Source organism: Periplaneta americana, chromosome 12 (genome assembly GCF_040183065.1).
Source record: "Periplaneta americana isolate PAMFEO1 chromosome 12, P.americana_PAMFEO1_priV1, whole genome shotgun sequence".
In the NCBI taxonomy this organism is placed as follows: Eukaryota; Metazoa; Arthropoda; class Insecta; order Blattodea; family Blattidae; genus Periplaneta; species Periplaneta americana.
Window position 1 is genome coordinate 82,529,295 of NC_091128.1, and position 17,278 is coordinate 82,546,572.

The 17,278-nt window shown below is 33.1% G+C and overlaps 1 protein-coding gene across 4 annotated transcripts in view; it reads right to left on the bottom strand.

Annotated features, from left to right (window-relative positions):
- The window catches only part of Gk2 (Glycerol kinase 2), a 200,627-nt gene that overhangs the window by 12,085 nt on the left and 171,264 nt on the right, over nt 1–17,278 (bottom strand). For 3 of the 4 annotated variants that reach the window (XM_069841619.1, XM_069841621.1, XM_069841620.1), the window contains 10 exons: nt 13,659–13,747; nt 12,204–12,462; nt 10,510–10,727; nt 10,024–10,133; nt 9,378–9,480; nt 9,180–9,290; nt 8,516–8,772; nt 7,358–7,563; nt 6,184–6,330; nt 5,429–5,515 (listed from right to left, as the gene is read on the bottom strand). In XM_069841619.1, the coding sequence (XP_069697720.1) occupies nt 5,429–5,515; nt 6,184–6,330; nt 7,358–7,563; nt 8,516–8,772; nt 9,180–9,290; nt 9,378–9,480; nt 10,024–10,133; nt 10,510–10,727; nt 12,204–12,462; nt 13,659–13,747 (1,587 nt within the window). Of the gene's footprint in view, nt 1–3,077; nt 5,516–6,183; nt 6,331–7,357; nt 7,564–8,515; nt 8,773–9,179; nt 9,291–9,377; nt 9,481–10,023; nt 10,134–10,509; nt 10,728–12,203; nt 12,463–13,658; nt 13,748–17,278 lie in introns of those variants that run through there. The other variant, XM_069841622.1, reaches the window with a different exon arrangement.

The window sequence follows — 17,278 nt, forward strand, 5'->3', positions numbered from 1 at the left end:
ACCATGTTGAAGCAGCTCGTAACAAAGCATTAGCCAGATTCATTCATCTATATCCATTGTTGAAGTCACCTTACATCAGACTTCCCTTGAAAAAAATCCTTTACACTTCTGTTATAAGATCTTAAATGACCTATGGCTCTGAAATCTGGAGCAATGCAAAATTCCAAATTATCAGACGTCTTCATGCTATACAGAGAAAAGTATCCCTAACTATCACTGGTGCAGACTATAGAACCACCAATAAACAACTACAAGACATGCTTGAAATAGAATCATTCTACGACATTATACAGAAATTTACAGAAAACTTTCATAAGGACTTGCTGTACCACCCCAATCCTCTGATAAGAGCCCTGGCAACAAGAGTATAAAATAACAACTACCGTCAAGATTGGTCACCTCAATTTAAAATATAAATGTTCCTGCTTGTTAACCATCTCTGTTAAAGTAAAAGCCTTTTAAGGCTGACACTTATGTACCATACATGTTCCTGTTAAAAAAAAAGTTATGACGTGACTGCTTATGTAACAACTAGATGGCAGCATAATAAACCTAACAAAAGTTGTTAACTTAAAAACCTATAACGCGGAGCAATTTGGGTATATTTATGATCTAGGGTTATCTGTAAGTATACAATAATAAGATTTATATGCAACACCCTAAGGAAATGTTTAGCAAATACAAGCAAAGATGTTTCATTAAAATACAGTTTGTAAGAGGCAAAAATGCTAAACAATATTATAAAGCATTACAGGAAACTTATCATGGGGAACTGCTACCATATCGTACAGTTGCTAGGAAGGCGAGTTCATTTCATAGGGGGAGAAAAAAGTGTTAAACAGAAACTTACAGCTAGTAGACCAGCATCTGCTAGGGACAATTTGCATATGAATGTTGTAAAGGCATTACTGGAGGAGAATAGCTGCTGGTAGTTTGTAGAACTATCCAAAGAAATTGGAATTGCTCCTTCTACAATCATATTCATACTACTTTATAAAAATTAAATATGAGAAAAATTCGCGCCAAAATCACGTAAATACCCTTCCCATTGTGCTTCGCAATGTTTAATTTACTTAAAGAGGGGGAATTGAGAAATTGTAGAGCATCTTGCATATTCTCAGGATATGAGTCCCTGCAACTACGAACTTTTCCATAAGATGAACAAACCACTGAGAGGGGTATGCTTTAGAAACAGACAGACCATTGTAATAGTTGTAAAGCAGTCATTAGGAGCTTTGAGCAAAGTGACACTGTGGATAACATCTGCTGCTTTCCAGAGGTGTGGCAAAGAGTACACGGTACTGGAGGAAATTACTTTCAAGAACTGTATTATGTCAGTTATGAATAAATAATAATAGTGATGGGAGTATTCGAATAAAACATACGAATTATTCGATTCTTGTAAGTTCTCAAGATATACCTCGAATCAGAACAGGTATTCGAATACTTTGCTCAGATGGTAGATGCTACAAGAAGTGAAGAATGAGAACAGAAAGAAGTAGTTTAGAGAAACTCTCGAGAACACTGAATGCTCGGCAATCATATATATTCGGCTAACCTTGTCTACAAACATGAGATAGTTGCGTGCAATAAAGACTTGCTTCAGATCATCTCTCTTTCTCTCTCGCATCACTGCTATCATTATCGCTGTCATTTTAACAATTGCTCTCTTTATGCTTATGTTGGATCAGAAAACTGAGTAGTAAGAACCTGCCGAGAACTACTTGACAACTGAGGTGAATAATCAAATTGTTATCTCAATAATAAAAGTATTCGAGAACTTTTATTCGAAAATATGTTTCGATTCTTAATATTATTCGAGAACAGATGAATCGATTCTTAAAATTATTCGATTCTGCTGAAGTGTTGCCACTAATTTTGAAATGACCTATGTAACAATCATCTATCCTTAAAAATGTTAAGTAATTCATACATTTAGAGATAAATTATATAGTGGGAGAAAATTAATATTAGAAAATACTCATATTATCATTCAGTTAAGTAGCTTCTAATATCCCTTTCTATCATAAGATGAATTGAAAAGGAGAACTAACGCTCAGCTGGTATTGAATATATTGAAACATAAATAACAGAGCACTGCGACTGAACAAGGGAATCCTTTTAATTATTTAGTTGTGAAGTCTCTTACTCAAATATATTCATGTTAAAGTAAATAGATTTTAAAAATGAGTGAGATACTGAAACACACTAATAAATAAAATACAAAAAAATCATATCAATTATTATAAAATGACTAACATTCAAATTTTACTTTATGATTCCAAATATCGAGGTCTAAAACCAGACCAATTAAAGAAGTTTTAACTGAGATATATATTGTTGTTTCTAAGAACAATTGACACAGTATAGTATAATACAGAAAATAAATACTGTATTAATGACATAAACTTTAACATTAATAAATATAGCAATAACCGGAAAAAAAAAAACACTAGTCATGAATTCAAACAGGTACTTGAAGTCCTAAATTAACAATTCTGTCTGGATGCGGGAAGAACCAATTGACTCTAATCACTAATGATGGTGTATTATGCATTATGGTGCTGATAATGGTTTTGGACTAAACTCAGGGAGCTGATACAGAATTAATAAACATTTTAAAATATTTTGAAATTTCTATTGTTAAAATTTCAGTATAAATGTCTAGGATGAACGACATAGGAAATTCTAAAAAAATCTGTTGGGATATGCTGGGAAATCGAAGGATTATACTGTAATGTAATCACTTTGAGAAGAGATGGAATATTCTTCAGGATGCATTGGAATGATCAAATTGTATAGAAGAGAGTGCACCCAGTTAGTTTTATTCAAAGTAGAAACAGTTTAACTGCATATGAATAACTTTCAGCAGCATTTTGTTCAGAAGAGATGTAATGGTTGTATTTTTTTTCTCGAACAGTGAAGATGAAAATACAAAACATAACTGGAATAAATATCTAGGTCGAAATTCGCATCTTTAAATTGAATAAGATGTTTTGTTCTGTTAACTGCAAAATCCGATAATATTTCTTTACTTTCAGTCACTGATATTCCTAAAAAAGGAAAGGATTATGAGGTAAAGTATACTATGTTTTTATTTTCAATTTTATAACATTTCAATATTTATTTTGGGTTCCAATATAAATCCCCAAGTACATTTTTATATTTCAATTGTTACTCATGCACAAAGTAACAAAATAAAAACTTAACAAAGTAGAAAATATTTTGCAAGTAAATGCAAATTTGATGAACTGAGATCTTACATAAACTCTTTCAAATAATATACAAAATACATTACAACAATATGTTAAAATCCAGATCTGTTACAATTAATATAAAGCTTTGGTATTTCATTGCACCTATAATTTCGCAGATACTGAGTACACATTTACAAATAACACAACATAAAACAATAACATACAAATACATGTATGAGCAGCAACCATTCATCACTGTCTTATCTACTACTATTGATTCGGTTTAAATTTCGATAATGAGAGAAGATGACTGTTTTCTCTGCTTTCGATATTATTGGTATGCATTGTTATACAGGTACAATTTTTTCTATATGTGATACTATTAATAATTAGTCATGGGTTGCCTTTTCAAAGAATTATATGAAGTGTTTATATGTATATATAAATTAAGTAATCATGTAGCTGCAAGTGGATATTTGTATAAATGGCCCAAAGTAATATAAACTTTTTAAGAAACATATACTTCATTTATGTAATATCGTAATTTAAAATTAATCAATATCTAAAGTGACAGCACTGGAAGTTGCATTGAAAATCATTACAATTTACTTTTGGCCCAAAACAAAATTTATCCACTATTGTCTTTGGTGAAAAATTTAATCCAAGTTCTAATTATGTACAATTTATCGTCGTAATTAACAACATAATATGTATTTACGATATAACTAATAGACTAATATATATTTACAAGAGATATTTATACTTAATTTAAATACTTTTACATTTTCAGTCTAACCTGTCATAGAATACTATATGTTTATACAGGACAGCTATATAACTAAGCTGTCAAATTGGTTTAATGGTGAAATCACAGCAATAGGTGAACACCATGCAATTACACTGATAACTTCCCATTCATCCTTTCTTTAAATATAGGTTCGAGCACATAGTAGTCATTTTAGGTTCTGATGTATTAAAATATCTGATATACTTTCATTACCAAACAGCTTTCTCAAATATAACGTAAAAATAATTATCAGACATCACAGGAGAAAAATTGCTATTGTATTTTGATGGGTTCAACACATATCCCACACATTTCATCTTTTAAAAGTGAAATAAGAAAATAAAAAGTTCAGAGAGTAACCTTTATGATGCTATATTTCGATGTAATTCATTGCAGTATCTTTATTTAAAGACAAGAAAGATAGTATGGTTTTATGTTAAAAATCTGATGTTTGGAAATTTAAACAGGGTCGAAGAAGATAAAAATCCTTAGGCTGTTTTTCTTCGGAAAGAAAATTAAATCAGCATTCCCAGGTCATATAGATTTACAGTATGTCAAAATTAAACTCTGCTTTCCTCGAGAGTAATAAATCTCTTTTACAGCCCTGTAACAGAAATAGCTAACGAAATTCATTTAAAAAGTTTGTAATGTTAAGATCCCTGAATACATGCCATTAAGGCGTGTGATGATGAAAAGTTACAGCTTTTATAATGTCCCAGTCTCAAAACTAGAATAAGGAAAGTGGTAAGCAATACACCCTAGCCATCTTTACTCCTGGGAAATAATTCTATTCCTCGATTCAGTAGAGACTGAGCTGATACCACAACTCTTCATAAAATTACAATCAAGAGAACTGTTTAACATGCATTCTACATGGAATTGAATGGAAAATAATTGCAATTAAGACTGAATGATAAAATAAGTACTTACATAATAATGATAATTATGAATGTCCTATCATACATTTCCGTAGCATACATTAAAATTAAATAATTATGGGAATTTTCTTATGTTCAGTACAGGATATTAAAATGTAATTTCCGTTTGCCAATAAAATTTCAATGAAACAACAATAGCAACTTCAATCTAGATGTTTTTTTTTTTAATAGAACAATTTAAGAATAAACATCAAAACTCGCAATTTGACCACATGCATTTGCATTCATTCCTTTGTACTTTGCACTTCTTCCAGCAGAACAATACTTTTAGGACACAAATACAAGCTGCACTATATGTTAAAAATTAGTTTGAGCAATTTTAAAAATCTTGTATAATATTCGGGTGATAATTCGAAACAGGAACAAATGGAATTAATCCTTTTCATCTTGCATTATTTGTGTTCAGTCCTTCTAAAGTAAACTTCTCACTGGAAGGACTTGACATACTTCAAACACAAAAAACTAATTAGCCAAAAATGACGATGCCGAAAAAACTGCTTCATTACCTGTCATTGCAAGAGATTTTTTGGTTGTAGCCCAACCTAGACTTCTTTTCACAGCCATTTTCCATTTACTGTATCGTGCGTCCCTTTCTGCAAAAGACAGAGATCAAGTTATGAAATGATACGAATTTCTTGTATTTGCCTACGAAAACATATTAGTACAGCAGCCAGAAATACGAAGTACTCTCCAATGCATTAATAAATAATACCTAATGTTAATACACGTCAGAGAAATCAGAGTTCAAATTCAATATAGTTCAAGATTAAATTCTTTTCCAGTGGGATACTTGTCACCATAAAGCCAATTTTTCGCAGTTATGTTATAATCACAATAAATGTGGAATCACATCATATATTTATCATAAACCAAGCATATATTTTCATACCAGAGGTCCACATTCAAATCTCAACAAAGTCAGGTGAAATTTGTGATAGAAAAATGTGGCAGATTTTCGTGGGATACTCCCTTTTCTCTTCCACTATTTTCCAATTAGTAATGACAATAACAATAAGAATTTGATGTAATTCAGATTTACCCTCCCCTACATTATCCACTACAGGCAACATATAGTTGGTAAAGTTGCCTACAGTTTCAGTGCATTATCACTAGGAGGAGGAATATGGACTAACGATGAAAATAAAGTATCCTCAATTAGCAAAAAAGTATAGGTTACCAAGAATATTGTTATCAGGTCATTAATCACCTTCTTGGAATGGTTCCCACTTTCATTAAACTTTATAATATGATCTAGGCTCACCTTCATGATTAGTGGAAGGAATAAACGCATCATGTGTAACTGGCGTCTCTGGCTCTTTTTCCAGATCCCACACATTAATTCCTTCAGCTTGGCCAGCAGCCATTGCTACTCCAAGTGCTTCCATTCTGACCGACGTACAGGTTCGTTCTGTACAAAATACACAAGACTTAGAATGCATTTATAATATTAGCTAACTATATAATTAACTATCATTTAATCCTAAATCCTGTACAGTGGCCATCTACATTTTAGGTGCCGGTATCTAAAATATTGTAGTGTTTGCAGACCTAACACAGTTCGTCCTGCTTTATCTGTCAGAGATCTCTGAGGTCTCAACTGATATCCTGTAGATGCTTCTTCAGTCTCTATCCAGATATTGGGGGCCACAGAGAAATTTGTCTACAAAACAAGGGAACTATAACTGGTTGAAAATTTTTCCTCATTAACCCAGAGTTCTTACAGTTCTACTTCATTTCTGAAAGAGGCCATCATGCTAAATAATTTTCAACTACTCCTTAAAAAATTAATCACCTTCGACTGGCTCTGAATCTGTGATGCTTGAAGTGTGAAAGCAGATCTGATAACCACTAAATCAATAAAGAATTCAAATTAAGAACAGACGAATCATCAGCCAAAAGGCTGAAATATCGATTTTTTTATGCTCAAGACTTGAGCTCAAAACCTGACACCGTTGTTAGGCTATCGTCTTTTGGGATTCACATCTTTCCCGTAATCATTTCATCATTTCTGTATAATTTTTAGTTATCGTTGCAGCAAACAAAATAAATCACTGATCCAATTAACGCCAAAACATTTCAAGTTGCATATGCAGTAAAAATAGGTAACTAATTCAACTTTTCGTCCTTTACACGAGACCAATATAACGAATTTTCTATCTCTTAATGCCCACGTATTCAGGTATGACAGTGTACAGTACACAAAGAGGATATTTTCTGTGCATTTACACTGATCGAAATATTTTGTATCGGAAGCTAATTTATTTTCAGAAATGAAAGATTTCAGTACACCTATTCCATTTAAGCAAAACATCACTGAACATTAACTGATCATAAGAAATAGAAAGATAAATTTATCCTGCTGCTATTTAATGTGTAACATACACTATTCATATATTACGATCTTTTCAAATGTACCAGCAAAAGAGTATTCTTACCAACAGGAATGCCGCAGAGATCAGCCTGTAGTTGCATCAGCAACCTGTTTTCTGTCATCTTGCCGTCCACTTGCAGTTTAGTCAGATGATGTCCACAATCCTTAGCCATAGCTTCTAAAATATCTCTCGTTTGAAAACAAACTGCCTCCAGAGCTGCACGAATTATATGGTTTTTCGTTGTAAACTGCGTCAGTCCACATATTATTCTGCAAAAACAAATAACTGTTAATATAAAATGTGTCACCACAACGAGATAAGGAGAAAAGGTATGCATTTAGTCTCCACATAAAACAATAATTACAAATCACTACTTTAATTAACAGAATATCACATTTTATAAAAGTTGTATATACATGACTTATTCCATCAATAGCTACATAACAGAATGATTTTATTTAATTTCAAAAGATTTTTAACTATTTCACTTGTATCATACAAATTTAATCGTAATACAATGGCTATATTGAGCCTTCATAATCTCTAATTAGACAATGACTTAGTTGTAAAGTGCTCAGCATTGGAATCCTAATGACTGACTGACTGACTGACTGACTGACCGACCGACCGACCGACCAACCGACCGACTGACCGACCGACCAACCAACCATGTACCATATTTATATATTATGTTGTTACTGTTGTTTTTCAGAAATGGTCAAAATTAGTCTTTCTCACATTATCTAATTACGTAAAGAATTTATTTCAAGGACTTAATAGGTTTACAGGTAATGATGATGGCTAACAAAGTTTAATTATAACATTAATAAGAAATGGCCTGGGAATTTCGTATTTAAGGCAGTAAATTTACGATCCAACAATTTCGCCTTCCCTTTTGTTCCAAAGAAAGATAGGTCCTATACTAACGATTTTTATTGTCCTTAAAAATTGTTCTTCGATCAAGTCTAACCCCGAGAACCTCAACTCTAATGACAGTAACTCACTCATCCAACTATGACGAGAATATTTATATTAAGATCTCTAATCTGATTATGAACAGAGATGATGTTTATTTTCATATTCTGATTATTCAATGACATAGAGCCATAATATATAATCGAGAGCACAACAGTTGAAGTACATTACAATATTTTATATCTAATCACTAGTCACTGCAAAGGTTTAAACTTCTGAAATACAAATTTTTATAATTCTTCTTACCCTCGTGCATCTTTTCGCCAGTAAGGAGCATATAAACCAGAAAACGCGGGAACAAAATACACATCTCCAGTAGATGGTACATCAGCTGCAGCAGTTTCTAGATCACTAACTTCTTTCACAACATTCAGGTTGTTTTTGAGCCATTTCATTGCACTTCCAGCAACAGCCACTGAGCCTTCTAGCGCATACATTGCAGGAGCATTCTTTCCCATCTTGTAGGCAACTGTAGTCTCCAGACCATGTGTAGAATGAACTCGCTGCAAAATAAATACTTCAGTTAATTCTTCTGTTTATCAGGATAGTGCCAAAAAATTAATCACACTGTTTTATATTTTCATTTTGTACAACAAAGAATCGGCAGCCTTGCAAGTTTTGGGTACCATGATTCTACATATGGAACGGTGTAAGTACTTTCGGAAAGTCAGAGACATCAAATCTCACTACATGGTTGAAAATCTCAGATTCTTCTCTGAACAAAGACTGTGTTGGAATATATTTTCTCGGAACACTTCTGTTTCCCCTGCACTTATACCACCATGTCTCAATAATTCATAATCATCCTTGGACATACCTACAGTTTGTTGTGACACTTCAGTTATGACACAATGACATAATATATTTAAAAGAGAATTTATACTATATCATAAGTAAATTTGTAACTTACCGATGAACCAGTGTTGTACACGAGAAAGCATCCTTTGCGGTAGGTGCTTTTTGCTTGTCCTTCTTTAAAACATCTTTCACCAACAAGTGATGACTGCTGGTTGCCCAAAATCTGGAAAAGAAACAACATCACTTTAATTCCAGTTTTTAAATAATAACACACAATCACAACAAACAAAAAATAAATTATGTTACTTACAGCTGATATAGGAATTCCTTTCAAAGGTTCTTCTGTAATGTATCCATATATTTCTGATGAGCTGCGAATCTCCGGTAAGAGATGTGAACTAATGTTGAAGTACCTGTAAAATTAATAAAAATTATTAGAATTTTTTATTGCAAATGATAAGGGTAACACTAGAAATATCTATCATTAACCGAACACTACTACTCTAAAACTTCTGGCATAATGTCAATAAAGTTAGCTTATTAAAACATAGTCACTGGACTGTAATTTAGAGTTATATTTATTATTATGAATATAACCTTAAGAGACTCATGTATGTCAGTCCTTTGATTTTTGTACATCCTCGAATAGCTAACATTGTTATTCCAATTCTGTTTTTGTGCAAGTTTAGGAATCTTTCTCCAGAAGAATGAAAATATATCTCGCAATCTCTTTCTTCTGCTTGTAAACCCGGTAAATGTTATCATTATCATCATATAAGTCCATTACCCACAAATGTTTCTTGAACTGGACTTTTTTCGTTTTTAGCCTAATATACTTTTTAAATTACAATACTTCTTAAATTACATGTATCCATATGAGCAAGAGACCTGTCGTTTGGCAGTAACAGTTTTATAAACTATTTCATTTCGATAGTTTCGCGAATATTACATCATACCTGCACAGCACAGGATCCCATTGTAAGCTCTCAATGTTCATCAGCATTGTTCTGGAGGCATTTGTGACATCGGTAATAAATAAACCACCTCTGACTCCACCAGTTAGATTCTGGAAAGAGAGGGCATGACAATGTTACTGAAATGTAGTAATGGAGTTTTGAAACAAATTTATATTTACAACATTATTCATTAATATAATATTTGAATTTGTTGGGGGCAAGTATTCTCCTGTTCTCTTTTGCTATCATTCCATCCATTTTCCTGCTACACATCTTAATGTGTTTTTTTTTTATTGTTGTTTTTCAAAGGCCAGTAGTTCTTGTTAGTGTGACGTCAATTTTGAAATAGTTCTGCTGAGGCAGTGAAACAATTCCAAATTACTTTAAAAATTAATTACTTCGCCATAAAGATGTGCCAAGTTTTGCAGATAGCATATTGCGTACTAATATATATACTCCTACATAACATCTAGGTTGAATACATACCCAAACAAGCCACGAGTCCACTGTGCCAAATCGACAACGCTGTTCCCTGATTGCTCTGCGCACAGAAGGAACATTGTCAATGAGCCACCGCATTTTGAGGGCACTGAAGTAAGGACTGATAGGCAACCCACACAGAGTCATTAAGGCATTCTTGTTGTTTTCTGGAACCTTATTCAAGATCTGGTCAACAGTAGAGTCAGCTCGAATGTCAGACCAAACTGAAAAGAAATGAGTAGTGATGCATGTAGTAAACAATATAACTTCTACAAGTAGTTATAGAGTTGCGTGCAGAAAACCAAGCATTCCATATATTATTACGGTATGTAAAGTAGTAGTATTAGTAGTAGTAGTAGTAGTAGTAGTAGTAGTAGTAGTAGTCATAATAGCAGCACTAGTAACAGTAGTCATAGTAGCAGTAGTATCAGTAGTCAAAGTAGTAGTAGTAGTAGTAGTAGTAGTAGTAGTAGTAGTAGTAGTACCAGTAGTCAAAAGTAGCAGTAGCAGCAGCAATAGTAGTAGTAGTAGTAGTAGTAGTAGTAGTAGTAGTAGTAGTAGTAGTCAAAGTAGCAGTAGTAGTAGTAATAGTAATAATAGTAGTAGTAGTAGTAGTAGTAGTAGTAGTGCTTTATTTAATGATGCTTTCAGCTGCAGAAGTTACTCAGCATCGAAATTCAATATGGGCGAAAAATTGTCAACAAATTTTGTCTCAAGGTTTCTATTAAGGAAGGAGTTCTTACATGTGTTACAAATATACGCCATGGGATACATAATTTTATTTCCTTTCTAAAGATAGTCATGCTAAGGATTTTATTATCCTTTAAATTTCATCGCCATCGGTGAGTTCGAACTTCCGACCCTTGGATCTAATGCCTAGAACTGTAACCACTACACTGTCTACAGCTATGGAGTCATGATTAGCATGACTGAAATGAGTTCGGGTTCAAATCATGGTTGGGGTAGTACAATGTGTCCCCTCCCGTCAAAGGGGACTAAAAACCATGGACGACATAGTCATGTCAAACAAATTACAATTATTATTATTTAGAGCGTGCTTTTGTAAAACTGTTGTATTTATTTTAAAACAAACTTAGAAAACTATTTCTACATGTTCACAAAGCTCGATTACACTTGGTCCTACGATAAAAATTATTTAAATACAGTGGAGGAGAAATTTTAGGGGAAGTTTTCAGCCATATAATAGATGCAGAAACATCAAGTGATTTGGAGTTATGTATCTTCATCATAAGGGGAGGCGAAGAAAGGGTAACCTATCTGTTGCTTAAAAGCTATTCACTACAACAGAACTAAATGTCTTAAATATATAATTAAATGTATATACTTAAATCATGGTTACTTAACAAAATATACTTGTTTTGACCCATTCCATAACTCGACACAATTTACCAATGTAGTTTCTTTTCTTCTTTGTGCATAAAATGATATAATAATGTAACAATCTGCAGAAAATAACCAATTCACATAGTTTGAAAAACATATCCAATCATAAGGTTTTTATCCTCTACATTTATTATACATTTCGAACTTACTTTTCGTTACAGGACTGTGAAGGATGTTTGATATAGAATATGATTTCTTACGGATTCATTTGCATTTTAACCAAGATTTTTCGGCCCCAATATGTGTGAATTGGTTCTGTCCTACAGATTGATATCCCATTGATAGCAAAGTCTCACCGATTGCATTGTAAAGAGGCTCTCCAGTGGATGAATCCCATGCAATGGTAGTTTCCCGTTGGTTTGAAATTCCAATTGCAACAATATCTTCAATGCCATAGTTAAGTCTTTCTAGATCTTCCAATCCACATGAAATGCACTGTCGAACAGCTTGTAACAGCTCCATAGGATCGTGTTCTAGCCATCCTTCTCGAGGACATATCTGTGTAATTCGGACACTGGAAGACACAATTTCGTCGGTGTCTTCTGCTTTGTATACCTGTATAGAAAGGAGTTTTGAACTGATATCAATCTATTATGCATTTTCAATATAAAATTCTAATATTAACTGTATTGCTATACATCTATCTGATGATGACAATAATAATAATAATAATAATAATAATAATAATAATAATAATAATAATAATAATAATTTATCAGTAATTTTGTTTACATAGCCATAATTATTATCCGAAATCGTCAGATTTTTTTCAAAACAAATTTTATTGTAAATTTAGTGTGTTGTTTCTAATGTCAAGATTCTTAAAGGGGGGTGGGAGGGTCTATCCACCTTCAAGTTTCCTAGTGTTAATCGTCATTATTTTACAAATATTAATTGTTCTAAAGTTAATGAGGTGTTTTGTAGCCTTGACGGAGTTTGTATCATTATAGAGAAAGCATTTTGGTGACTAATAAATTTGTGTTTTACGCATCTGAGCTATCAAGCAATGGAGTTCTGTTGTTAATCTGAAAGGATTATGGCATATTTTCTCGTAAGCTATGGTATGATAATTAGACAGTAGAATATTCTCAATCAGATCTGTTTGTTGCTAGATGCCCCCCCCCATTTAATCTGCTATTTTGCTCAATGGAACGACAGCGCAGAAATAATAATAATAATAATAATAATAATAATAATAATAATAATTATTATTATTATTATTATTATCATTATTATTATTATTATTATATATTATGTGAAAATAAATTTAATTACGAATGGAAGCAATGATTTCTCAGATTTTTTCTAGTATACTTAGCAAGATGTTTATCTTCATATTTTACGCGCTGATCTGTCTTTTGTCACACATACTCTAATTAATTCCATGAACTCTGATCACATATCAATGTATCATAATATGTAAGTTGTGCAAGTGTCTACGAAAACGAGACATATCTTTTAATCTTAGATAAGCAGAATTTGGACTTGCTAGTCCTCTACAAAACTGGAGATAATATTATTTATCAAAGTTACAAGGATTACATTTTAATTTACCTCGCGTATTTTTTTAGATAATGGTTAATCATCTTAATCAAATAATACTTTAACACATCGTATCAAGTAGGTACTTTACGGATTATACACAAGAAAAGAATGTCTTTGCACTAAGTTTATGAAGAAAGAATTCGAAAAATTTTAAATCACACATTTTAACTATATTTTAAAACATTCTCTCTTCACGCCAAACATACCACAAATCGAGCTTCTTCTGTTCCTTCTATTATGGCACCAATCAGAGGTTCTTTCCTGCTAGATGTGTTGGATGACACAGGCATGGCAACTGTAAAAAGAAAGATCAAAAACTGAAAAAGTTGCCATCAGTTACATGTAAAAGTACTGACAGAATTCTAACCTGTTCTATATACAAATTTTTAATTACTAATAATAATAATCCAATTCGCGTATAAATTACAACTAATTTTTAACTAATAACAACTAATCTTGCGAATAACAAATAATATTTATTACACAACCACGTTTTTCATCCTTAACAACGCATATTGCTGAATTCTCTGGATTACAAATACTGTACATAGTTTCAAATAATGAAACACAAAAGGGAACAATAAAAAATACAAGGGCATACAGCAGGATTCAGCGCTTTATGTAATCGAGTTAACAACACATTATACATGAGGCACGTTGCAAGATGAATAGTCATTTCTTTGGCGATATGACTGGCACATCTGAGTGATGGTAACAATTCAATACCTTCGAATGTTATTTCACACCAAGGTCTAATGCTGTGAGACAGACGTTTGTTCATGTCTTCTTACACTAGATTCGCATTATCAGTTTGTCTGAATAGAAAGGGAATCGATTAAAAGCAATGGTGTAACTAACACACGTACCTGTTAATAACGAAAATTATCACCAGAATCTCTTACTTTTTAACTTACACGAACATTTTAATAAAATTAATACAACTTACTACTGGTTTATAACCAGTGCATAAAACATTATTATTATCATTATTATTATTATTATTATTATTATTATTGTACAGCAAGCATCATCCCAAATGATTATGCACCATTTCTATATTCAGCGTTTTCTTAATTTCATCGACCAATTCGAAATAGGGTATACTTCACACGCATCTTACACTGACTTGTAATTCCATGACCATACACTCCAAGTTGCATCAGCTTCCGCAGGAATAGATACAAATTGCTGTTTTTCTTTCTCTACGATATCGGATGGATATTATTATTATTATTATTATTATTATTATTATTATTATTATTATTATTACAGTGTTCCCTTGAAAACTTCAACAATTGAGCAGTCGAAGTGAGTGATGCCGCAAAATGTCACAGACATGGAGCACAACTTTCATTTTTATAAACCAATGAAGTGATACTAATTTGATATGTGTGCCGACGGACGTTTACGGAACTAAACGACCGTTCTGTATGATGGCATTTTGTCACCATAGAAACACAATGCTCGTGTCCTCATCTGAAAAGTGCACTCGTATATGAAACGAATATTAACAATATAGTTCAAAGACTTAATGACACACGCACTACAAATAGGTCTTCATTCACATAAGTATATAAAGTCTAGAGTCCGTACAAGATCGATATTTAACAGATATAGATGTTACGATCGTAAAGTAATTATACCTTGAAAATATATGTGCAGCGTTACAGATAACAAATCGACAATGGCTACAGAACACACACGCATGGGGTCTTGTCTGTAACAAAAGCAGTGCGAAACATGTTGCGTCAGTCAACTCAGTCTAGACGTTCGAAACGTCAGGCCTACGCAACTCGGCATAAATTGGCACAGCAAGAGACGAAAATGGTCCCTTGACAAGAGAACTATATTTTTAAACACCTAGTCCTAAACTTTCTGGGCACGACTTACCACAGCCAAGAACTGTAGCGCCTTAAAATTATGCAATTACAGACAGCATGCCAGGTGGACGTGTTGTATAACTTCACCTCTTCACAGATTGATTAACCCACCAGAGCATACGAAAACTGCGCACTGTGAATATTATTATAGAGCAGTGTTTCTCAACTTTCTTTATGATGAGGCCCTTTCTTCCTCACATTACTTTAGTGCGAATCCCAGCATAGAGTGTAGAATAAAATGTAAAACACAGTAGGCCGTAATGTAAACTTTGGTATCAATTTAAAAATGAAACAATTGAAGAGTACAAAGGAAAAACTTAATGTCACATTTTACTGTTTTGAAAGGACAGCAAATTTAAATTTTCAAAACTCGCTATATTTTATTGTCTTTGAGTTATCATTCTTCAAATTTCTCTGGGCTAATCAGGTTATTATTCTGTACAGTTACACCAAACAAATACTCCATTTATCATATATTACCTGAGCATGACATCGAAAAACAGAAAATCGATCATTTTGGACTTATCAGGTTTTCCCCCGGGCTTCCTTATTTAATTGTTCTTATTTAACGCAAAATAGTCGGACGTATCAAATTTGAGAACTTTTAAAAATTATTATTATTATTATTATTATTATTATTATTATTATTATTATTATTATTATTATATCTTACTCAAATCAACGGCAATTATTATTTCCACGTAAGTAAAAACATATCGTACATAGATACTAAAAATTACATTTCATATTCCTACATTTTATTTTTATGTGCGCAATTCCAAGCAGATCTATTACTTTTTTTATAATTGTGTGACAATTGAAGTGAATATGTTAAGTCTACCATTTGAGCCAATTATTATTGCATAATTTTTATTTTGGCATTTAATACGGTAGCGAAATACGGTTACGGAAACCAACTATAACGGCTGGGGAGAATCATCGTGCTAACCACACCTCCGTTCTGGTTGGGTGATAGTTTACCTCTGCTGAGGTATGTGGACATGAGACAAGCAACCGGCTGGTCGGTCTTGCCCTTCATTGGTTGTTGCGCCAAGGATTTAAATTTAATACAAGCCCATCATTCAGAAAAATTATTCTTTTGCGAATTTTATATCTACTACACGGGTCCACAACCTTATTTCCCTTCCAAATATGGCCATGGTGAAGGTTTTTATAACTTAAAAGTTAATGGTCCTCAGTCGAATTTCAACCTGCGATTCAGTGGCAAATATGATAACTATTGGACCACACAGGACCACTCAACTGATCCTCATATACAGGCCTATATTGTGCAATGGTAGCGTCCTTAACTTGTCGTTATTTGCCCTGACTACGAGTGTGACTTGGCTCATAGATGTCGCTGGTGCCGGGAAGCGTAGACCGCTTAGTTTGTCAGAGCCTGTTCAGAGTGCGCCAGCACAAGTTATAAATTCAGGATGGAATAACCGGGATATGAACTCGGGACTCCTGATTTATAAGCCCAGCAGCGCGCTAGCACTGAGCCACAGTGGCGAACACTGATACTTATATCTTGGCTTCTATTCACAAAATGTTTCGCTCTGATGAAATTGCGTCACCTGTGATTCAGCACATACTTCTGTACACTGTTACATGTCATTCTAATAAGGCGGTATGGGTTGATTCCGAAGTATTATTGCAGTGTTTTATAATAACAACAATGGAATTACACAAAGTAAAGGTACAGATAAAAAATCTCGACTGGATGAACTGTGAACATTGGAACTTGGAGGTGTGGTTCTGACTTCACAGATGGAAGCAGAGACAAAGTGCGTACATGTTATCTGAGATGATTGTCTTGCCACGTAAGTACCAGGATAAACAAAGCAAAGTTCAATAGGACGAGCCTCCTTAGGTGTTGAAGATCTATACAACACTTGTAACACTTCAGAGGTTTCAAACTCTAACTACTTCTCATTAATTTTGGC